This window comes from Argopecten irradians, chromosome 6, assembly GCF_041381155.1.
Source record: "Argopecten irradians isolate NY chromosome 6, Ai_NY, whole genome shotgun sequence".
Classification (NCBI taxonomy): Eukaryota; Metazoa; Mollusca; class Bivalvia; order Pectinida; family Pectinidae; genus Argopecten; species Argopecten irradians.
In genome coordinates, this window is record NC_091139.1 from 21,342,887 (window position 1) to 21,369,302 (window position 26,416).

Below are 26,416 nucleotides of genomic sequence, written 5' to 3' on the forward strand. Positions count from 1 at the left end.
GTTATTACTTCCCCAACAATACACATCATAATCGTCAATGTTAAACCGTCAGTGACATCATAAAACGTCAAGGTTAAACAATCTTTGACACCATTAAATGTCAAGGTCAAACCGTCACTGACTCCTTAAAATGTCAAAGTCAAACTTTCATTGACACCATATATCGTCAAGGTCAAACCATTATTGACACCATAAAATGTCAGGTTAAAACGTCATTGACACCATAAAACGTCAAGGTCAAACCATCATTGACACTATAAAACGTCAAGGTCAAACCATCATTGACACTATAAAATGCCAAAGTCAAGCTTTCATTGACTTACCATAAAACGTCAAGGTCTAAACGTTATTGACACTTACCATAAAACGTCAAGATTAAACCGCCATTGACACAATAAACGTCAAACGTGATTGAAACTTGCAATTCTTTTTTCACGTAATATACCCATTACATTGTAAGACTCAGGTTGCAAGTAAGGGCTACTTATTCTAGACTCTAACACGTTTTGATATCTGAAGTATTATATTAAACAAGCATGATGTTTCTGTTTCTGACTTCCATCATACAAACTTTGACAATTCCTCATTGTAATGCTAGAAGACTAAGGGTATCCATTATGTTTACAGGATCGACACAACCAATATACGTGTCTTCTTATTCATCGATACTCCCTCTATGCTGTATTTAGATTCAACACTGATACTTTGTTATAAGTATATTATTTATTACATCCATACTGAAAAATCTGGGAACCGAACCTCTGTTACAGCCCACTTTGAAAAAATCATAAATTTGAAAAATTATTCCAAACTTCCTTGACTTGTACCAGATTTTTTTTCAAAGCGGGTTGTAACAAATCTCAATATGATTTTAAAGGTACTGATACAGTTTTGACTATCAATACCGTTCACAGTTGATTACATTAGTGATTGGTTTGTGAACTCGGATAGGCTGTATGCGTTTGATTATGGGATCTAGAGCTGTTATCTTACGTGGCGGGCCTGGTTACATAAGGAGTTGTATTATGATGGTCACAAGGAAATCTTTACAGGTCATAAGATTAGTCTGGAAAAAAAACCCACAATCCAACACCACTCGAAATCGACCAGACCAGAACACATTCCTAAAATATTGATGACACAGTAAATGTATTGTGTGGACTCCGGAATCTATTTCTCAGAAGTGATAACTGTAGTGCAGGGTCAAGGGTCAGACTGCTGTATCGAAATTTTACCGATAAAACGTTTTAAAGGTAAATGTCACAGACAAAGATGGCCATTAAAAACTTAAAACTAATATTATATTGCGTTTGTATATTAAATTCAAACGACTGTGCAAATTAAACCAGTCCTTTTGTACAAATGTAACTTTAAATCGTGTTTTTAGAATGTATAAGCCTTCTTGTTACAAAACAAAAAAATTGAATGTTAGTATTGATTTGACGAATTCGCATTGAAGACTTAGACACGAAAACAATGTAAAGCTTTCTATGGCACTTGCAATTCTCCCAAAGAGAAGACAATTCTAGTACGTCAATGAGGATAACCTTTCCACCAGAACAAAACCGGTCACATGCAGTAAACAATCAGAGCTTTGATTGATAGGTGGAGCTGTCAGGCGAGGTCAAGGACACATTGATCTGTCGGAAATAACACGCGTTACAAAACTAATGGCTGCAAAAGAGAAGCTAAGCTTAAAATTTGTACCTGCGTTTAACCTACAAACGTCTAATCAGTGTGATAATAGGCATGCTTGGCGTGAAGGAAGTTGTGATCCGGAAGGTTTGATGATAGGTTAAATACAATACCAGCCAATCACATCTGGAGACTGGTACTGTCAACGTAGCAGTGGGAATCACGCGCAAAGTTAAGCGAACCAAACTGTCATAACACCTTATTTACATTCTAGGAAATCAAATATCAGAGTTGGAACATTCAATTTTGATCTTTACAATTACTATAGAATGTCGAAAATTTGGGACATGAAATGAATATAATTTCCTTGAGTGAGCATTCAGCTCTAAACGTTAGATATTTCTTTGCCAATATTGACATACAATGTAGCTATGTAGGCATCATAAAACAGAAAGGTTAGTGGTGAGAGTGGTAGGGTGTTCTGTGCGTGTAGACACGATTTGTCTGTAAACATATTTTGATATTTACTGATTCCCTCTTGTGAATCTACATAAGCGTCTCACCATGTGTTCCAAAATACAATGGATTCACAGAACCACTATTTTATTGTGGTATGGGAGAGTATGACTGTCACACCGAGCACTTAGAGCACTGTCGAAATGTTGCAATCATATTACAGAGTTATCTGCCCTTCCGGTTAAGCATTAGGTAGACGTCATATGTTTGCGAGCGTAACCTTATACCATTCAGTGAAAACGATGTGAATTTCGCTCACAAAATAATAACGTCTCAATCAACGCCTACCCGCAAGGGAGTTAACTCTGTATGTAAAACAGACTATGTTTACCTTACACCAATGTTCAAACCTTGAACAAAAAGAACTGGGGATACTTCTAATGGAATTCCGTTCGAAGATCGTGGCGGATATTTTTAATACAAAAGTATGCCATGTATTCTGTACTTACTTACGTAACATTCTGATAAACTACTAGGAGCCGTTTTGGGGTAATATCGTGAGAAAGTTCTGATGCGAGTTAATTGTACCAACGCATATAGTTAATTTTAGTTATGAATGCAGGGTTATCAATAAGAACCCTTGGTCGTGAGACTAGGTTGAATACCGATGTACGAAGTGAATACTATAAAGTGTTTTACAGTGGTCGGTTATGGCATTATGTATAGCTTATAAGCCTCTACAAGTCCAATGTGTTGGTAGGAAGAACACTAAGAGGCTGTTAGATTGTTGTTTAGACTCAGACCTGTTTCATAAGAAGAACATTGAAACATCTGACTGACTTTCTCTCATCTAATTTACAAAAGACATTTAATCTGATTCTCAAGCCTTACCGAGTCAGTATTTACCGGTATCTTACAAATACTGATTTGATATTTTTTTATATTGTCATTGCCAATTTGTTTGAAAACATGAGGTAATATCGAGCCATTCTGTCATAATGAAGGTTGCTATGTTTTTTTTGCATTGACCTATATTTTCATATCGGCTCTATTTTGATGTCTGATCGCCTCAGAGTGTTTTCTGGTGTTTCCAAATGTACAAGATATGTTTTCCTATTTCACTTCAAACGATTTAATGGAAAATGTCACTCCTCACCACGGGGAAGGTTCATCGATCAACAGTATCTGTGTAACATAACCCCAGCCTAATACACCGGTATTAATGTACAGGTATCAGTATATATAGACTACATGCACACGTCATCATAGCTTATTCACCTGAGAAATTGTTATTTAATTTATAATTGTTTGATTGTTATGTAATCTTATTGGTTAATGCATGTCATTGATAACATTTGCATTTCTTATATATTTATAAGTTCATTGTGTGTTGTTTAAGTTTCATTGAATTATCATATCCGTTGCAGTAATATCCCTATGTGGTTTCGAAAAAAGCAAAATATATAAGAGAAAAATTAAGCTGTCCAATTTAAAGTTCAACTATGTAATGTCTATCTTATATGGTTTGTTATCACGAGTGCCAATAGCGGTATTTTTCTCTTATATGCTGTCATATGATTTTCGACATATTGTTATATTTATGTAATTATATTTATATTTATAAACAATGGAAATGATCAACATTTTGAAATCATGAAATATCAATAGGAAAATTGGCTTTTGTTGTTAAATGACTTCTTTGTTTTCCATTCAATTTATAGAACCGAAATAAAGAAGGCAAATGAGGTTTTGTTTTTCATAGTAAACTGTTACTAAATGCTTTCAGTGTCTTTATTTACAAATGGCGTTCTTACATTTCAATCGCTATATTGACAATAAAACGCTTATATAACAAATTACTTTGATACATCTTCATTATAAGAAAATATACACAAGAATCACACAAATGTATTTCAAATATAATCATTTTGACGCCTTAAAGATTATTGTAACAAAATATACATAGAATGCGGAATTTTCATCAGACCTATCGCATGCCATTTGTAGGAAATTAGTTGCCAATTATCATGATTACGAGGGAGTGAACAGATTAAAAAGTCCAGGAGAAATAACATTCTTTTCTTTCAAGTTACCTTTTTATGGTTTTTAAAATCATCTAAGAGAGTATGGACTTTGATCATGATAGTGTTATGATGAATATGGGAACTGGTTCTCTTCATCCGGATCAGGACGACTACGCACGAGACGTGCACGCGCAGATTCTCTAATCGTTACGATCCGACGTAATACCGTCAGAATAATTCGATTCCAATACTCTATCGGAGTTGTTGTGTCATCACGATCCTGTTTAAGCGGTGTGCCTGGCAGGCATTTTAGATTGAATTAGAGCACAGGTATTGATTTCATATCAACTCTGCATCCAAACTTTCGAAACGAAGTTAAGCATGTTTGTTTACCAAATTACTTTTTATATCTTTGCATCGTTGAGCTATACCCCGTCACAGCTTCGGTTGTGGGAAGTCGCTGCACGAGTTCTGAATCCATTAAATCCCTTTCTCTCATCATAACACAGGTCGTATACCGTATACCATAGTGCCATCTTGCAATACCTCTTTAAATTGTCGAATTTCATATTTATCCGCCTTTAGCATCTCGATGACACTGTAATTCGACATCAATAATAAAAATTCAAGGTTTCAAGTTTTATTCATTCGCCATCTTGAAATATCTCTTTAGATTGTCGAATTTCATATTTATCCGCCTTTAGCATCTCGATGACACTGTAATTCTACACCGATGATAAAATCCAAGGTTTCAAGGTTTTATTTTTCACTCTGACACACAAGAGTGTGTTACTAGAGATCACATAATTGTAATACATACATGATTCATGGCGCTTAGTAATCAAAATGTTCTTTAAGCAATACATACATGTACAGTTGAAAAAAACAGGTAGTGAAGAAGGTCAGAAACATGGCTCGATATCAAGATTAATTTCTAATTAATTTACATAATTTTTACTCGGTATATGCATTTTTATATAGGTTTTAGCATTAAATATATTGAACATGCCTTGCATTTTTTCTTGACTTAGATAAGCATAGTATTATTTTAGAAAAAAAAAAATCTTAAAAACATCACTAATTCGTGTTCGCATTTAAAAGATAATGAGATTCTTAGTCAATATCCTATTTACATAAATCACACTTTCTCTCATAACGCATAATGATAAGCCATCTTCCTGCTTCTATAAGTAGGTTGATATTAGCGGTTCTAAATTTACACATACGTTTTCTATCATTTCCATTAAGTTCTAATAAATACTTTTCTATGCCAAACTGTGTCTTAAATAAATAATATGTCTGTCCTCTAGACGACTTATCAATATCGTCATACCATTTGATATGAAATAAACACGAGTACTTAAAAAAAACTAAACCTGTGTATGATGCTTATGGAACTAACGAAAACTAATTGTAATATCTCAGATTAACCTGATTACTTTCGGTCACTCAAGAAGAACTTGACTCACGACTATGTAGTTAGAGGGGTGCATATCCTTCGCATCTGATTTAAAACAAGAAATCCCCTGCAAAGTGCATTCAATTTACTTGTATCAATGTATTTATTACCCACATGTGATTCTCCGAAGTACCGCGAATTTCTATAAAGTTACCGGCGACTGGTTGGTACAATTCTATCCCATCAGCACGTGTAGGTTGAACTACCCAGTCCTTGCTTCGAGAGTTATCAAAATAATGATTAAGCAATGGCAAGTTCGTATATTTACAATTTCTTTTGATATACACATAAAATTAGGATTAATGTTAATTGCATCATCATCGTCAAAGCAGCTGTCCTGATTATTGTTTTAATATTGCATTCTTTAGACAATATTTTATAAATATATGATAAGTCGTAATAGTTGTTATTAAGGCTATTTCGATAACATCCGAAATAATTAAGTAACTATGGAGACGATATTGAGTCCATATATATGGATATGTCCAGAAAAGTATACCGGGGAGTATTCAGACCGATAAGTGTTTCCATAAATACATGTTTTGTTTTAAAGAAAGTTATCTCCAAAGAACTCTCTCCGCCACATCCGCATCTCTTATGACAAAAATACTAAAGCGTAGCACCTATGGACATGGTACTGTGGTAAATTCGATTCTGGACTGTATGTTAATAGGAATTCCGGTTTTATATAACGGTAAAGATTGACGATATATACTCTATTGATCAGTAATAATCGATTTCTTCTACAAACAGGGCTTTTGATTACAGGTTTTGTTTTACAGAGTTTAATTAAATATCTGAGGACTAAATACAAGACCACTGGCACTCTCATTTAGAAAATAAGATATATTCAATATTTAGGATCAAACAAACTACATTTATATCTAATGCACATTGCATATCAGTTACACGTTAAAATAAATCAATCCAATTCTGTAAATGCAATGCATCGTATACCACTTGTAATGATACCTAGGGTAATATATATTTTAATACGATAGGCTGTCGTCATTTATGTCCTTTGGAGTCGTTTTGCGGATGGATAATCACTGGCTATACACGTAAAAGGTCCTTACAGTAGTACAAGTTAAATCCTTCCGCGCCCATCAGGTCTACATGATGCACTGTTAACATTAGGGAGAATGAAAGCTAATCAACCTCGCCAATTTCTCTTATTTGGGACCAGACTTGGATCGTCCGAGGAAATTCATTCCATCTGGCCTGAAATCATGGTCTAAAGACATTTGTCTTGGATGAGTATAAATAGTTTAGACATTGGAATTCTAATAAAGAAAAAACATAATTTCCCGTAGTCACTGCTCTTCACATATTGCCTTCTGGAGATTTCTCGGTGAATTTCTATTTAACTGTATTTATATTTGATTAATAAAACTCTGCACATAATAAAAACTGACAGGTTACAGCGTCCTTATTTACTTTGAAGCTACTTACATTTAATTAAAATCATTAAGATGCAGCTTCGAACTAAATTACATTTATTAACGATGTCGTCTAAATGCGTCATTATTTTATTGCACTTTGAAGTAATTAATTGAAAATAATATTGAATGCAATAAAAGCAAAGCAAGAAAGAAAAAAGAAAGAAAGAAAGATTATTTGGGAAAAACGATATGAGGATTTGATTATAACGACATCGCAAATGAAAATTGGACGTGGAACGATGGAGTAATGAGCATTGATTAATGTGTTGGGAATGGTCTACTCGGCATAAGGCATGTAGTCATCTCCTGAAAAGACATGGTTAATTAGACCTTTTAATTCTTATTTAAATACTATTCAAATCCAAAATTTGCAATGATTGGAAAGAGCATAAAAGTCAATGCATCTCTTGATTACTTGAAATTGGGTCCAAAACGAAAGTGATTTCACAGTGAAATCTGTGCACCTGTATTTTGGATTAGTTTGGTTCTGTTTAGATTAAACGTCCTTGTAACATCGGGATTAGTTTGGTTCTGTTTAGATTAAACGTCCTTGTAACATCGTCCTTAGTAACATCGTGGAAGTAGACTGAAGTTTATACTCTAACTACGTCCTATGTGATGGGATAACTACATTCCAATCGATTGTGCTAGCTCACTTAAAGTCAAATTATGTGTTTTTAAATAAACATTGTAATAAAAGCACTAAAATGTGCTAAATGATAAAGCATACGTCCTTATGAAAATATCCGCTGATAAAAATGCCTAACGTTTCCATTTTTTTTCTCAAAAATAACAAAAAACCTCTCGTATAAAAGGGGATTCCGACTCTGTGCAGCACTGCTAAAGCTGCCCTCGTCCTCAGCCATGCGTATTTTGTTTACCATCCGGGTATCGAACATGAGGTTGTTTTTTATGTAAGAAATTAAACCCGTTCTATTTTAAGATTTATGTGCTAATTGCTTACATGTATTAACGTTATTGTCTTCAGATAGATATAAACATGAACATCTTATCAAAATTTTACGAAAACATAATGGGACTTTAAGTCTGCCGTAGAAGACATTAATCAGCCCACATTAATTGGCTACACTAAACAGACAACGACGGAGATGTCGTCCTATTAACTATGTGTCGAGATATAAGAAGAAAAAGAAGTAAATACTCATCAAAACAGGTTACGTTTGAATAATGAATAACTTTCTAACTTAACTTCGGACTGGATACAGTAAAGTTTAACAGTTTTCGTTATTCTGAATAACGAATAATTGTCTAACTTTACTTTGCTGTGGCCGCCATCGTTTTTATTTTATTTTTTTTTTTTTTTTTGAGAGAGCCTAAAACCGAAACAGTATATAACAATTCATGTCCCAATTTTAACATTTGAATTCCATTCTTTAATACTACGTTTATAAAGTAAATAATCTAGCTTTATTTATAATATATATTGGTCAAATTCTAAGGTTTCTTAAACAACTTTACTTACAATTAAGATTTATGGTGGAGTCATTAACTGTAATTATTGTGACATCGATTCACAAACAATATTCAAGTTTAATGATAACGAGTGATTTATTACCACAAATCAAACGCATCATATCTCTAAATTGATCAATTGTGTACGTCATTCATCCTCAATAAAAGTACACTATCAAATTTTGAATGTCTCATAACTAAAAAGGCACCGAACTTCAGTGATCAAAACGAAAACAATATATATAACAACACATTTTTGTAGTTAAGATAGAATTTGATCTGCAAGTTAAAATCAGTACTGAAAGGAAACGACTCCCATAACAAGTGATTGTTGTATATCCGCATCCAGTCGCACTTATTCCAACAATCGTATGCGATGATATGTCCCTTGAAAATGAGATTTTATAATCGACTTTCTTTAAAGCTATTTTTCAAAACTCTCACTCATTTAAACTGTGTGCTTTATGTAATATAAACGTTGCAAATGAAATTATGATCAACAAACTCATACTTTGAGTCCTTTAATCAATCAGTGAGTTATGATAATGGATTTCACCTCGACATGGCAAAAGTATCACACGTTGTACCCAAACAACTAGTCTCATACATCATACTTATTATACGTATCAAAGACGGGTTGTTTATCCAGAGAAACCAATCATAACAACGTACTTAAAAAATAAATTAGATTTCAGTTATCCTTCAGTCATCTTCTTCAAAAACTACATTGCAAATCTATTGTTAAGGTTACCATTTGTCAAGGTCATCAACAGGCTGATGCCCTTTATCAAGACATCAGACGCGGATGAAGATAATGTAAACGGTGTTTCTTATACATCATTGTCACTTCTTATTACCGGATAAGTTTTCCTCCGCGATGCATTATCACCGCATAGACACATTTGTCGTATCAAATATAGTTAATCGGTCATATCCAAGACATTTATTCATTAGGAAAATCATATCTACCTAAATATGTGGAACAGTTTCCTTTTTACTCTCCAAATGGCCCTTGACTATGTAGAAAAAATATCTGTTGGCAAATAAGTCTATTTTGACACACAATTTTGTCTACAGCTAGACGCTCCCGAGGCCATTCAGCAGATGCAAAATAAGGATATTACTGACTCCCGGCCGATAAATACAAACGAACGAATCTACATAGACTATCAAAGGGACATACGTGGTTTTTAGAGCCAAGTGGGTCGTTATACTGAGGTAAAATGTGTTAATAGTGTCCGTTTCAGATCCAAAGACAGGAACTTACTGTATTAAATAGGTTTCTTTTTATTTTACCAAGGTGTTGCTAAGGCATTGTTTTACTGTATTTGAAACAATCCAGTCAAATATCAATTACCTCAACCGAGACAAGGAATTAAGATATTATGATGATTAATAATATTTTCATATAGAAAACTTACCTTGTACGTGTATCTGCAAATTGCAAATTCAATTTCCGTCACTCAAACAAAAGTGCACATCCTCCATGTTTTGTTATAATTATTTTATTATAAATTCATATAAAAAAAAACTTAGCATTAGTGCTAAAATGGTATTATACAGGTCAATATTAGAAAAAGACCATGTCGCTGGACAGTGTTTTTAAAGTTTTATCGTAGTCTTTTTTATTTATCTGTGAATATTAGTAATCGAATGGAATGCATTAAGTCAACAGATTACCATTGGAGTATGACCCAGTATATAGGAAGCAATATATAACATTGAATTTCGGTACTCTTAGCACGCTTGAGGAAATAAAAATCAATTTTATTCTTCTCCTGATAAACTGAATGACCTCGGGAAGATATTGCATGTTTGATTTATATTCATTATAACTTCTTCATAAAGCCCTGTGACCGGCACGTCAATGGATTTCTCGTGAGAGTGATTTCTAAGATTTTGAATAAACACAAACGTCAAATACTGCAAGTACAGCATTTATCACAAGACAAACGGATTCCAATTTGTTCTCTGCATGTTTCGGATTTTCGTTTACGATTTTAAGATATAATTTTGAATATTGACTTTGCAATGCCCAGAGATTCTGTCTATAAAGAGAAACTAATTCAATTTCCCGTGCAATGATGGAATTACTAAAGTGCAAAATTTGCAGAACAGTTGTCCGTATAATCATTTTAGCACAGCATCAACTGGAACGAAATATTACTGATCGTTGTAATACGCACTGTAAAATGCCATAATGGCCTTAGAGAAATGATGAAAATGATTTGAAACATTCAACCATGTATGACGATAACCGATGCGGATATCATTTTATTGATTTTTAATGAGTTAAGTAAAAAAATAATTCGTATATGTATAATTATGTTGTACACACCATGTTTAACAAATGCGAATCCTAGCTGACAATAAAGTTTCTTTTACAAGCTTTTAAATTGACACGTGATTTATGACGTGACGCGTTTAATTTTCGATCAGCTTTCGATATTACAAAAACATTAATGTATTTTTGTATTTTCATTTCTGTTGGTTCTCTATTGACGTCAACGGCAAAGTGAAGATAATTTCCACAGCTAGCACTATCCCCTGAATGTCAAGACCTGAAGAGGCTAACATTGCTGTGATTATTCTGCAATAAAGGGTCCATAGGGAGCAAATGAGAGAGAAAATGGGGCAGTGGGACGAAAACAACATTTGAATCTAATGTATAGAGAGATCAGAATGACGAGAAGTGGGTCAATTGAGCATTTAGCTGATACAATGAAAAAACTCGAGGTGGGTATTCAAATGTTGTCAAACATTCTTAAAGAAATGTAATTCATAAATGATTTATAATCACAATGGATATCTATATATAGAGACTGGTCAACAAACGATTATCTTATGTAACCGTTTACAGCCAAACAGGAAAAAAATGTTTTACTTATAAAAATTAGATGCAAACATATCTTTAATGGGTTTAAATGAAGATGTGATGCAATTTATTTTATTGTAGCTTTAGAAAAAATTTAGAAAATTAATATGCACTTTAAGTAGAGTTAGGCTGTGTTCACCTTTAAATACAACGACCTGGCAAAACACTTGTGTTTGTGTTGTTTGTCGACAATTTCTATATGACATGATTTTACCGTCGGCTGCCCAAATAGTCCCAAATCGTCTATTTAACTTAGTTTGTTATGTCGCTAGACTATTAGCATATTCACATCGATTGGGGTACAGGACATCTTATGCTAAGTCTGGTTAGCTTACGTCTTTTACGTATTTTTGTCTTTATTGTAAGCACGAATAGTATTAACTGTGCAATGAAAGCTTACCAGCATTTTACTAAAGAATCTGGTTTACACACGTGATCATGTTGTGCTTTAAGTAGAATTTGTGAAGCAAAAATCAGCCTTACCAATTATCTGACGGAGACAGAGATTTTGAAGAGAATTTACCGACGTCCCTTGCAGGGGACCATGTCTTTTGTTGGTCATTAGGAGTTCTATATACAGTCAGCATTTTACGGTAATAGGATTGCTCATGGCTATTGACAATTCTGAATTATTTTTGTAGCCACATTATTCAAATGTATGTTGGGGCATTGAATAGATCGACTGATTATGTAAGGTGTTTAAAACGCAATGTTGTTCACCAAGAATATGTAAAAGTAAAAGGCATTACCATATCCTGTTGATGGAAGCAATGCTTTAACGCAGCACTGCTACAGGAAAATATGTTTGTATATTTGTGTTCAACTACTTGTACTGAATATGCACTATCAGGAACATACGCATTTTCGAATGACGTCACTCCTTTTGTGATGGTTTTCCTAATGTCTACAGATTTCCATATACGGATTTTTGTTAACTCTTTTGAATTCTTGCTCCGAGTAAAAATACTCACCTATTAATCAAAAATAGCATAATACATTTGCGTAGGATTCTTAAACATACTACATCAACGACAGGTTTGATACGTTGTTTAATCTTCTCTTGCTTTAGGTTTTTCTTCTCATTATAGCAATACTTTTTATTCTTTCACCATATTTAATAATCCAAAATCATTAACATATAGTATCATAGTATTATACACAATTATAACGTGATGATAATATTGCAATCCTTAAATATTGATTGTTCATATGGAAGGAGAAATACTATCATGACACCTTAATGCTTGTATATATTTTATTTATAAATATTGTGACTCGAGGTTGTGAATGACATGAACGTCGTTTATTTCTTTTCCTTTAACCACGACCAATGTTATATCATCTTTTCCTGATCAGTTGTAATTGGTGAATTTCTAGTGTTGATTCACATGATTTAATCTTCGTAACAAGTGAACCGTAACATTCACGTAAAACATTCATCCTGTACTTGGCACCAGATACAATAGATATATCAGAAGACCAATAAACCAGACTTTTTGACAAACTGGGTCCGACTTTTATGGACCAATTTATTGTTTCGGTAAAGAAATATTGCCATGCCTCGTATTTTCAGTTTTTGTACGAAGAGTCATCAAACTGGCATCAAATCGTGAGAGCTGAGTACAGTGAAACATTTGTGAGCACGTTTTATCATCACTATGTGGTAGTGCTAGCTTTATTTTCACATACTTGACCACGAAAGCGTGTGTAGCGCCGTGATAGAGTGATATTGGCGGAAAACAAAGCTCCCTTGGTAGGATTAATCTGAAGTATAGTGACAGTCGTATGTTACGAGATTCTTATTTCGCATTTCAGTTTTCGTGACTCTGCATTCCTTAACGTAGAATGCTTTATTTATTGTAGAAAAATATGTATAGAATATGTTCAGAATAGCTCTTGTATTCATATTTTGTATTTTTGTATTCTTTTCAATATTCTTATGTGAAGTTTGACTGTTGGCAGAAATACGTTTATCAACACAACTTATGATTAAGATTAATTAAGATTTCGAAAAAAATAATTGCATTGCATGAAGCACCATATCAATTACATGGTGATAAAATAATTAATGGCGTTTTTGTCATAATCGCTTGGTATACTCACGTATTCACGACCGAAAGCTTGAACCCCATGATATGGATTCTGTTGTTCAAGATTATATATCAGGGAAACACTTTGAACACAAGAGATGCACCGGAGCAGATTGAAGGCATCATTAGAGTTTAAGTCAGTTCAATACACTTTCTGATGATAAAACGAATTCTGCCATTCCATATAATGAAAATGAAAAAGATTAGATTATTAATGTTCTTTGATGGAAGATGTCGATGGCATCCATTCATTGTCATTTCTATAAATAGTTCCTCATTGGCACGTTAACCAATGAAGAGGCTATAATCAACCCCGCTATCGAAAAATTAATTTCTTGGCGTGACAGTGAATTTTCAAGGATGCAGTGCGTTATATCTGTTTTATGAGGCTCTGTTCGTATTTTGTATCTTTGGTATGATAATTCATTAAGCATAATGAATACTGGCTTTTTCCGGGGCCATTTGTAAAATTTGAAAATTAAATCCGCAGCGACTCTAGCGCTGTCGGCATGATCCGTGAATGTGCACTAGTGCTGTATATGATGTTTCCAACATATCTGATCAACCTAAAAGAATTAAAAGACGTACGATGTCCCTAACAATATCGACGTTAAAGAGGAAATAACTGTATCCACACTCCACGTATACCCATACAGTGACCAGTGTAATGAGTCTGCACTTGTTACTTGTGTTATATAAACTTGGAATATTCCATATGCCGTGTCGGACAGGAAAGCCACTGCGATGTCATGTGATAAACAATGATATGATGTTGGAAGTTTTAGACTTGAATATCTTTTTTGTGAAAATTCAATTTGAATTTACCATATCCTACAAAAGTTGCAAACATTTAAAGAGTGTCAAAATCGTAATACAGACGACAACATTTATAGACTATTGACAGGAAGTGAAAAGCATTTTGTCATGTAAATGAAATAAAACCGTCAAAGAGTCGCTACATTTACATATAGGAAGACATACAACGCCTCAAAACAAAAGGAAAATCGATAATCTAATCTTAAACAAGTATTATATTTTGGACAGTATATATCAATACGCCATTGGTATACATATGTCTGCGATATGTGCGGTATCTCTACTCCTCATCAGCGGTCAGCGTCGACGGGGGTGATAATAACCGGCCCGGCGATGGTGAAGATGTCTATATCGATGTGATGTAAGATAGCAATGGCACACTATACACAAATCTACCAGAAATGTTTCTTGAGCAATCACATTAGATGGATCACTTGTCAAAGTGTTGGTATGCACTAGTTTGAAGTTATAAGCTGTCCCGTTCGGAAGGTCTCTTGAGTTCACATCTTAATCTTGTAAAGTGTTTATAACCACCAAAACGACTTGGGACGTGATTAATTTCCTTCTGCATATTACACTAGCAACCAAATCGACCGAAAACTCGTGTAAATCAATCTTCCAATATCAAAGATTCCATCATCTTTCGAAACCGAAGAAAACTTTTTAAAAGGATCTCATTTATTGAACTATAGAAGATTGCTCTCTCTTTTGAGTTCGGTTTTGGTGAAGGTTTTATGCGAATAACCAAACAGATTGCTTCAGTGTAGGCGATGGTAGCAAAATGTTCAAATGTTCATTTAATTCATTTAAATGATTTCAAAATGGTGTTATGTTCTAGCAGATGTGGGACACACAAGCCAACACGTTCTAAATGCAAGATAAAAAAAGTAAAATATCTGTAAATAAAACGTCGTCTTTATGTCAGTTGTATACTCATTCCTCCTCAATCCTTCGTAAAAACGCTAAACCACCTCAGGCCAATGACGCATGTATTGGATGTGTGTAGCATTGATCAGACCTGTATTATATTTCTCATCTTAAAAAGAAATGCGATTTTAATGGCATGATTTCGAACAGTAGACGAAACATTATACCATTATGTACGAAAATTGTGTTACGTTCGAAAGAGAACATATTTGGGCCAGACAACCATTTTATAATTGTATCAAGGCTACCGGTGCCCGTATGGCTTATTGTAAACGCCTAAAAGGCATTTCTTATTTCATCGACTGATATTTGCATATGACAGCATTAATACTAGCCGAGTCTTATATAAGATTTCACATATCAGATATTTCTGGTTTACCCTTGAATTGTGCTAGATATGTCTTACATCTAAGATATACAATGCATATAATAGACAAACAATGAACGATTGTTTCTGATCATTTCGTTTGGAAATTATTGAGATTTAATGTGCTATTTATACAAATTAATATTTATTTATGTAATAAAGAGCATTCTCGTTATACTCAAAATATGTTTCTCTATAGTAAATAGACCTGTATGCTAGGCTTTATGACAACTGCTACCCTAAGAAATGTTAGGTGATCATAAAAGATAAACACCTAAAAAGATATTAACATCGGGAACATTTTGTGAACTTTCAAAAATGTATTTCCATAGTGAAGGTGAGATGACCTCTGCATAGAACATGGTAGACCTTTCAGACCATGTTTCTGAAGATAATGCTTTTCCCAATACCCTGGGTTTTTTTTTAAGATTAAGGTGGTAACACTGATCGGTGCAGAAGATAAAGCAGATTTCGTTTTGCTTCGGTGATTTTGTTAAGTTTTCGTAAAATACATTTTTTGTTGTATTTTAAATTCAATGTCTGAAATACTATAACTTATAATATTAGTTTTTAATTATTTTAAAAAGAACGCGACAAAAGTGCCAACATTAATCAAGGGAGATGTGAGCGGAATTAGACTAGTCAACTCTTCGACACATCAACCATGAGGTTGTAACATCATCGAATGTAGTGTATAAACACGAACACATTATGACTGGCATTGTCTGTTGTTGCGCTGCCAATAAGCTCTATTGTTTTAACTTTCATTGGAGAGTCTCAAAACAACCAAATCAATTTAAAAATCTGGCATGTTATAGATGATTAAATCATTTTCTTTCAAATGATTTGTCCTCGATTGGAAAACAAGTGGAAGCCGTTTTCAGTTAAAGCCCTCCTTAAATACGACCTAGATTTTCTGCCAGAAGCCATCGATGAACTTTTATTTTTCATAATGCCCCACAAATCTTTTAAATCTCCCAATTCAGCTGGAATTAATTTAGATTTTTATTGGTTTAGCTTGTCGGTTTCACGTTTAATAAAGAAATGTATGAGAAACACACTTGTCAAAATTGAGAAAAAAATTATAGTGTCTAAATAGAGAGCCACTATTCTGGTGTTATTTATACTTTAAATAGGCAATCACCTGTTTTACGGTATATGTAATGCAGTTTTAAAAAATAAATGCGGGATGAAACGATATCTTAAACTGAAAGCCAGTCGGAATTAAGGAAGTTTGGCAAACTGACCAATGAGAGTCGCCATAGCTAAGAGTTTAGAACTTAAACAGTTTTTCTAAAAAAAAGCTTTATAAAAGAATTGAAATTATATTTAGATTCGATACATTTTGAATAGTATTTAACCCTAATAGTTTCTGAATACTATAAATGAATGAAATGTCATGAAATGATTAGAAATGACGTTGCCAAGAAGACAGTTCTGAATTGGAAATCAGCGCAGGTTTATGGTTGATTAAACATGAACTGTAAAAATAATGATAAAGTAGAAGTGCCATCACAACGAAAGAGAAATGCATTTCTTTCAAACGGTAACCTTTCATAGAAATCATTAAGAATGCTTCGGTAACCTTTCATAGAAATCATTAAGAATGCTTCATTGTTTCATGACATGCTGAAGCCATCTTATAGGCCTTGTTATTGTGGAAAGTTTACTGTGGCATATTATATCAAGTGTAACTGGGGGCAATTCGATTGAAAATGAAACATTACCTCAAGATTTAATAGCGTGACAAGGAGTATGCAATAAACACCATATGCCAAATCGTCTGTGTCAACAAAATATCGCAAAAGTTGAAATAAATTGACTTTTTAGGTATTTTTTTCTGCGAATATGACACTTTGTATATTTCTGCTATTTGTCTTCTCGATTCTAACTTGATATCATTTTAGTCACTAATTATATGCGCGTCGACTTTTTCGACATTGACATTAGACACGGGAACAGGATCTGAAGTTTTCGCTACAATGTCTGTGTTCCACGAAACTCCGACAATAGCCGGCTAAACGGCATTTCATGTTTATACTTTTTATGTACAAATCATCAATCAAGACACTGTTTTATACCACAATTTTTTTTTTGAAGAATTACAACGGCGTCGTTCCTATCCCTGATTTCAAAACTCGAAACTGCAGCTCTTTGATTTGAATTAGTCTGCGTAATTTGATTTGGAGCATCTATACAAAATTGTATAATTTGCAGATAGCTACCATTCAAATGATAGGTTTTGGTAGTGCACTTTAATAGAAATCTTTACAATCGATCACTTTTTTGTAGAAACATACAAGAGTACAGGAAAAGTTTTCGACTTTTAAAAATCAATTAGCGTTCTAAATGTGAATATATCAGAAATGGCTCTTCTGTACAGTAGATTATTGATTAGTTCCTTCATCAAAACGTTTGACCCTCAGCATTTCGGAAAAATACAATTGCATGACGCATTCTAATTATTAAAGGTTTAAGATAAACATTAATTTGATCAAAAATGGATTTACTTCAATTACAAAATGTCACATAGTCCTTGTTGGATTCATTGGTATCTATCTCTTGTTTCTATAGTAGTCCTTGGCATTGTCTTTATGTTATGCAATTTTCGTTTTTGGATACATGGTCTTATTTCTTTCATCATTTAATAGGGGGTTTATTATGCTATGACAATATCTATGTCAAAATTGAATAGATATATTGTGGAATATTCCATAGATATGAATAAAGGAAGAAGACAACAAGAACGTTAAACATTTGTTTATTTCTGCTTGAAAGCCCAACCCTTTCTGAATAGGCGCCAATGCGCCATCTTGTCCATTGGCTTTTGTTGTTTAAATTTTTTGCTTGTAAACCAATCAGAATAGCCTCGCTTTGGTCTGTCCAGCAAGACACCTGATCCAACCTCTTTTTGTTATTACATTAACACATCAATTCATCATTAACAAATATGGATTTCCTTTAAATGCAAATTAGAGATAATATCTCATAACCTGTTTTTTAATAAATACAATATAAATCAATACAATTTTAAATAATTCAAAGATGATTTGTATTAAATTTGATTATTTTTGACAACTAACATGCAAAACATCATTCAATTCTTTTTACACGAAGCACAACGTCCAACGAAATGTGTTTTAAATTCCTTGCCACCGAGTAACATGGACTGAACTGTATTTTTTCTGAAAATAAGCAGTAAAACACTTGGCGCGCATAAATTAAAGCACATTTTTTTGGAAAGAAATGACATGCGAATTTCCAATGCTACGTGACCACTGATAACGTCTCGCTGTTGTATGTATCACAGTAAAATCTTAGGCACAACTTTCTGAATCAAGTTCTCTTCATTATATTTCTTAACCTTTAGAAACTTAGATCGATTTAGATCAATTATATTTATTATATTTTAAACTTCAAATATCATAAAGCTACATATTCCCTTTGATGAACACATTGATCATCATTAACCGTCTGACTTTATAATAAGTATGGGTCAAAATCAAAGAAGTGAAGAATGCCCCATAGCCTGTTATGATAAAATGTTACATTAATTTTGTTAATTATATCCAATATGACATTATTTTGTATCAATTCAAAACAAATGATATTGCAAGGTTCGGTATTCATACATTTAAGTCTATATTTATCTTCAATTCACCAGAGACAATACAGAGACTCTTTCGCTTGTGAAGTACAGATAATTTCGTCATACGTGCTTCCCACGCGCCGTTCCCCTGTATGTGTATTTGTTACCATTACGGATGGATGTCATCATTGTCTTTTCACATGAATGATTAGAAGTCACGGACACCTGAAACAAGACAAAAAAGGGATATCTTTAAAATAAAATGTCATAACTTCTTCAAAATAGATCGACTGAATATTGGAAGCTGTTTTTGTACATTCCAGGTTTAAATAAGTTGTAGATATAAAAAGAAATAATGTATAGATGATTTATTTTATATCAAATATTCCTGATCACGTAATTTTCTCAAACAAATTACATACATTTTCAAATTGGTGTCTTTTCTGTAAAAAAAATAATAACCTGTTTTAACAAACTGCATTTAACATGTGCTTTTAGATCGTACCTGTCGACTGTTCCGTAACTGTTGACACTGACATCGTATTAAACGCCACACGAAGTCATGGAAACCTCTATGCATGAAGAAATATAACATTGGATTCTGTGCACTGTGTGCATGTGCAAGGAGCAATGCGTATGGATACAGACTCATGGGAATAGACGAATCACTTAGAAAGAGAATACACAGGTTTATAATGAAATAAGGCAGCCAGCAGATTGCAAACAGAATCGAAATCACGATCATCATCCGGGCAAGTTTACGTCGACCTCCCATAATCCTCGCTTCGTTATTGACCATGGAGTTTGCGCGCTGTAGTGTGTTGTCCTGTTTCCATAAACTTATACCAATCACTGTGTATAATCCAACAACGAGGAAGCCTGGGATTATGTAAACGATGAAAAACAGAAATAACTCATATCCAAGTTTAGCCCTTTGTGATGGCCATGTTTCTACACAATATGAAAGCTCCATGAACATTAAATTGTGTTTTTCTAGTTTCTTATACATAGCAAGGGGACACATTGTGATGATAGCCACAATCCACGTGACCAGAATTACTTGTTTCACGCGACGAGGATCGCAGAGTGTGCGCATTCGCATCGGATGTCTGATGGCTAAGTATCGCTCCATACTCATGCAAACAATGGTCAAGACACTTGCTTCCACATACATACCTGAAAAAATTAAATACAATAAATATGTGTTAGATTGCTTATTTAAAGATGCTCCACCGACGACAGAGCATAAATGATATTCATCATTTGAACAATAATTGGTGTATAATCGTGTGTATATTTATGTCTAATTAACACAAAAAATAATATGAAATAATTTATTTTGCCTTTGGTATATGCGCAATCAGTACTTCATACCATATAGGATATAGTACCACCGAATTTTTTCGAGATGCAGTTAATTATTTTTCATATGTTTAACTTGAAGTAAAATAAGATGCTCAAACTTTTCAATGGTGAATATGGTGTAAAGTAAGTAACTTTTGTAACTGAAAAAAAATTCTAAATCGTCTGCTCCTGTTTTTGATAGTGAAAAAAAATATCATTTGTAAGCGGTGGAGCATCTTTAACAATAAAACAGGTACAATTATCAACATCATACACTTGATAGGACATTGACAGATCTGGAAATGTCATCAGTGACGTCATTGAGGTTATTATTTTTTTAGACACACTTGTCTAAGTTATTGCGTAACTCGGGTGAATACTAGATATTTTAGCTTGATCGGTTGAGCATAATGCTTTGGTCACAATCCTTTCCGATTAGGCTTAGAATGTGTTCCCGGCATGATTTTATGTAAATGATGTGTGACAAATGATTTGACCGTCGGAAAAATGCCCATTACCAGCGGCGTACTCCCGATTATTCCTATCCGTGGATATCGGCCTATCATTGTGACTACAGCATAAGAAACAGAAGCTGCGCGATTACCGCACGGTCTCCTTTTTACGTAAATGATGTGTGACAAATTTTTCGAAAATGGCCATAACTAGCGATGTACTCCCTGTTACTCCCTATCCCCGATCATTGTGACCAAAGCATTAGGCCAGTAAGCCAGAGGTCCCTAATTAGGTTCCTGACAGAGTTCGGAATTTATATCAATGATTCGCTCTGGTACCAATAATAAAATTCCTGAAAGGAACTTTACCCATTATTAAAACCATTGATCGGGTAGTTATTAAAGCGCTAATTTCAGTCCAAACATGAAGAGAGTGTAAGGTTAAAGGAACAAAAGGATACTAGCCATTTTTATGATGCAAAGAACACATGACAACAAAAACATGTCATTGTCATTTTAATTAATAACGTGCTTTGTTTTCATTATTTCTTTTTTTCTAACTGGAATCGTAAATTTTAAGATTACATAGATGGAACTAATTACACCCCTTCTACTCTACTAATTTCTAACGTATATTAAGCTTGAAGGTGATAATTTGCGTCGATATAGACTATGTAACCTGATGATGAGGTTTAGAATTACTTTTTCTCGTTATGTACCGTACTATTAACACTCGGAGTCGGTTCACGCGATTCCAGTCTGTCATATATTAGGATTGTCCTAATGAGAGTCTCCGACAGCAGTGAGGAAGCCTGTTTAATATTTGTGTGAGGGTTCTTCATTACCCTATAAACAGTCATCAGATAAATTGGATTCTGGCGGTTTTCTTTCGGAAACTCCAATCATGCCGAGCAAACCTGAAGGGCAGGACCTTGAAATAAAGTGATATGCTGATTGTTTGGACGACGTGTTGTTAACACCACAAAATCGCATCGATAAGTAATGTATACCTCACTGTACACAATCGCCGGAGGCAAGCATTCAATCCTCGGAAGTAATTGGAAAACCAGAGAATCAACTAGAAAAAGGTTAGATGGCAATAATGAAATCATCTATCTGAATTTATTCGACGGAAAAAAGTTTTAGAAGCAATTTTCAATAGAAAATACCATTGTAGTGGCCGAATGAAACCGAAACCTAAAAACGAAGATTGCAGAAAAGAAGAAAATCATTCTTAGTTGAAAAGAAAAAGTGAATAGGAGAGTGGAAGCGACACTTCGATCGTTTAATGTATTTTGTTTTTATATCATGTTTCTCCTAAATGAAACAACCGAACACTGAAAACGAACGTTCAGAGCTACTTATTAACAAATAGGTTTAACTTATGTTACTACTTCATTGAATGTTGATACGTAGAGAACGCCGACCATCTTATTACTTCTAAATGTCCCCCACACAAACATAGAACATAGTTAGCGTGGATTCCCTAGTGTTGTGCTACACACATGATAAAAAGAGTAACAAGACCACATACAAAAATTTCAGAACAAAATTCCGAAACAGAATGTTATAGAGCAAATATTTACTTGATGGGACCACGAAATCACCTTGTATCAAAAGATAAATCGTTTTAAGCAAATTCGTTATACGTTTTTCAAAGTGGTATAATAAAGGGGAGCCATACCGAAGATTCGAATTTACTTCGTAATAAGCAGAAATTTGTATCTAGCAGATTCGTCTAAAGAAAGTTTTACTCTACAATCAATATTCCGTCTTTGCATATTACAGAATTAGCTCCCTTGCGGGTAGGTATCAATTGTTACGTCATTATTTTCTGAGCGGAATTCACGTCATTTTCTCCGAAAAGTATGACGTTACGCTCGAAAACACATGACGTCACAATCAATACCTACCCGCAAGGGCAGATAACTCTGTAATATGCAAATACGGAATATTACCTTCACCACCAGTAGCTGCGTGATGAAAGTTAACGAATAGTTTTCTGCATAAAAATGTAGCATTTCTTTCCAAAATATATCCTTCTTCTGAAAGCTGTTGATTTTGATATGTTTTAAATACCTTATGCTTCACCTATTAAGAGCGTGTTTTAACCATCATATATATACTGGAAGATGTCGGTTATCGAGGAAAATCGAATAAAGTAATATTTTATGATGTAGGTCATTGAAGATCAGTTTTATAATGCACACATCATGAACGACCAAAAATAAAGATATTGATATATATTGTGGTTTATATAGAAATGTTACTTATAGCTCTGTTTATGAGTTCCATGATTCCTATATAACCATTATGTCATATTTGTATGGTATGTTTTTTTGTATCCTTAGAAATCTGGATATGAATTATATTGTCTGATTTGGTAAATCAGTGAGAGACGATTTCCCTGGTTTCCATAACTACTACTATTGCTTTCGTTATCATTGGTCTGTTTTAAACCTACATATCTCTTATCAAAGGCATTACAATATATGTATTCTGATCAGTTTTAGATAGAAAGGACTTGACCAGAAACTCGTCAGAAATCGCCTGGAAAAAAGACCTGATAATGAAGTCAATTTTACATGAAACGTCATCTCAATTTCATGTAAGTTGCATTTCAAATTAACCAGAAACGTTTAATTATGTATTTGGGCTTTATTAGTTTAACGTCATATTAACAGCCAGCTGGGTCATGTAAGCCGTGCCAGGTTTGTTGGTGGATGAAAGCCGGAGTATCCGGAGAAAATACCGACCAAAGGTGAGTTATTGACAACTGCCCCACATGGGATTCGAAATCTCGACCCAGAGTTGGAGGGCTAGTGGTAATATATTGAGACATCTATACCACTCGGTCACCGCGGCCTCTTGACCTTAAACACATAATGTGAATTAAGGTAAAATGTTTATCTGAAATTTACATTAATTGTACGTGATGTTTAGGTAAATATCCTCTGAATTGACAAAGAAAATTTGAATTTGAGTCAGCTCAAATTATTTACCTTGAATTGACATGCGTTACTCTTTCCATGTAAAATCACATGGATTAGTACCTGAAGACATTTCCTCTGTGAATGTTGCTATAGTTTCAGGATTGTTAATCCAATCAATAACAACACAGAAATAACCTGTGAAGACCCAATGACCCATCGTTCTTGCCACCTAATGAATAAACCTACACCCACTAATCCGCCTGCTCTGTCCAATAAGTACGCGCATTATAATATCACATGTATGTTAATACGCAACTCCGAATCAAGAAAAGGCGGTCTATCATGACAGGGTTAACGATTCTCTGATTATAAGAACAGCAGACTTGACTATCCCACATAGCCGGTAAATAGGTAGGTAAGGTACTGAGTCACGATGATATCAGGAAGCAGCAGTTCCAACTATGGCTCCACCATTAAATCCCATTAATTGTGAATATCGTAGATCATTGTGGAAGCTAAATAATTATATGATATGTTAAACATATGTTATCGTGTGTACTTTAAGGGTATATAAGTTGTAAATGTCTGTATAGGACATTCCAGAAAACAGCCATATCTAAACAATTTTTTGATGGAAGACTGAAGAAAAATAAAACAAAAAAGGCAGATAATGATGAACAGATTTATGTTTGTATCCTGTCCAATTATACACGAATAGTATCTAATAACACGAGTGGTTTTCTCGTTAGAGAAAAATGTTAATATCTTCTGACATTAACTAATATACATCGGCGTTAGGTGAGCTATAATGAATAAAAGATTATACTCAAAGAATCGTTATCAAATTCAGTCAGTGATCGGGATATATTGGTATTACAAAAGAAATCTGTTTTAAAGCATAGGAAATGTCTTCAATGCAATAAATATTTCCATTTAATAAAGGAAAGTTGCTTAGTACTTGAAATGTTTCAACACTGTCTTATGTTCGGTCGTGCTAAGTACTGATGTTGAACTTCCCTTTACCACCAGTACCTCATTCTTTTTCCATATCACTCTCCAACCCGCGACTCAAAGATAAAGGTTAAGGCATTAAATGTCATCGCGACACAAAATATAATTAGTCTTCAAATGTAGGTATACTAAACCGAAATTTGATTGTCAATCGTAACCGCTCCTTAGGTTTAATTACACTGGCACATTCTTTTACGAAGGAATATTTTAGATTAGTCCGTCTTTGCACATTTAAACGTTGCCCGTGTGGGTAGGTATTGATTGTGAAGTCATGTATTTGTGAGTGAAAACGACATGGGTTTCGCTCACAATCTGTACCTTCCTGCAAAGGAGGTAACTGTAATATGCAAAAAACGGACAGTATACATTGTTATACGAGTACTCCGAACCTTCATTCAAGGTATTTACTTCAAACAGTTTCGCTGTCGTCAAATCACTTTACATCGACACCACATTGCCTTACCGAACTCAGTGTTACAAGGAACAGAGGGCTGTAGTGTTTCTTATGTTAAAAACAAATAGAATATTCTGCAAGATCATCGACTTTAATCTGATAGCCTGATAAGCAGGTTAGAAAGAAATATTTTAATGTAAACTTCAAATGAAAAGTACAAGTGGGATATGCTCCGTTATACGGCAAAAGGTCAAAACGACCAATATTGCAAGGTCACACTGGGGGATGGCAATCAAAATACCAGACACCGCCGTATTATAGAAGTATGGCTTTAATTCGAACTTCTGAGACACAGTAAAAAGTTTCTTTGTGTTTAAAATACCATCCCAGAGTAAACGTCTACAAAAATCGATATTTATCAAAATTTGATAGCATTATAGCCGACAGTTGACCTTATATGGGGTTTCTATGGCTGCGAAAGGAGCCATAAACTCGAGCTTGTATTACATAACAATCTCTAACACCAGGGCACAGACCAGTTAGGATTATGTCGACACAGAAAATGATCCCGGAGAACTATTTTCGCACGACCTTCATTATGAAGTATTTTGATATATTTCTTCTTTTTTTCCAAACCACGACTGCCATGTCCTTGTGACAAAGAGATATTTAAGAGTAACGAGTTGGCAATTGTCTAGTTCTTTCCTCTTTAGTTGTTGCATTGGTTATCATTCGGAATACCTAGTCACCTTTAAAACATACAACAAAGGATCAGAGTATAATGGACTAAAATATGAAGCAAATTATTGAAATATCCCACCCAAGATGATGAGCAGCCTTTTGATAAGAATCAATTTTAACGGTTTTACATAGCCCAATAAAACTTATTTTAAAATAAAGAAAAATAGATTATGTGAATCCCTTGTTTTTTTAATTCGAAAGCATGATTACAATTAAATAATTTCGCCTTTACATTAGTCAGACTTTTTTTGTTGAGTGACAATTAGTCAAACGTATTAGGTTGTATTTGATACGCCCTCGGCTACACTCTATTATCGTCAAAAATTGAAGCAGAAATCGGCTATGATCTAGGCTTGGCTGTCACATTATCTCACGGAACTTTATTATC

General features: G+C 34.0%; 1 protein-coding gene across 1 annotated transcript in view; it reads right to left on the reverse strand.

The window, feature by feature from the left end:
* Positions 1-18,334: 18,334 nt before the first annotated feature.
* Positions 18,335-26,416, reverse strand: part of LOC138325313 (QRFP-like peptide receptor) — a 91,394-nt gene continuing 83,312 nt past the window's right edge. The window contains exons 3-4 of the mRNA XM_069270872.1: positions 19,659-20,329; positions 18,335-19,378 (exon numbers count right to left, since the gene is read on the reverse strand). Of these exons, the coding sequence (XP_069126973.1) occupies positions 19,274-19,378; positions 19,659-20,329 (776 nt within the window). The 3' untranslated portion in view covers positions 18,335-19,273. The remainder of the gene's footprint in view (positions 19,379-19,658; positions 20,330-26,416) is intronic.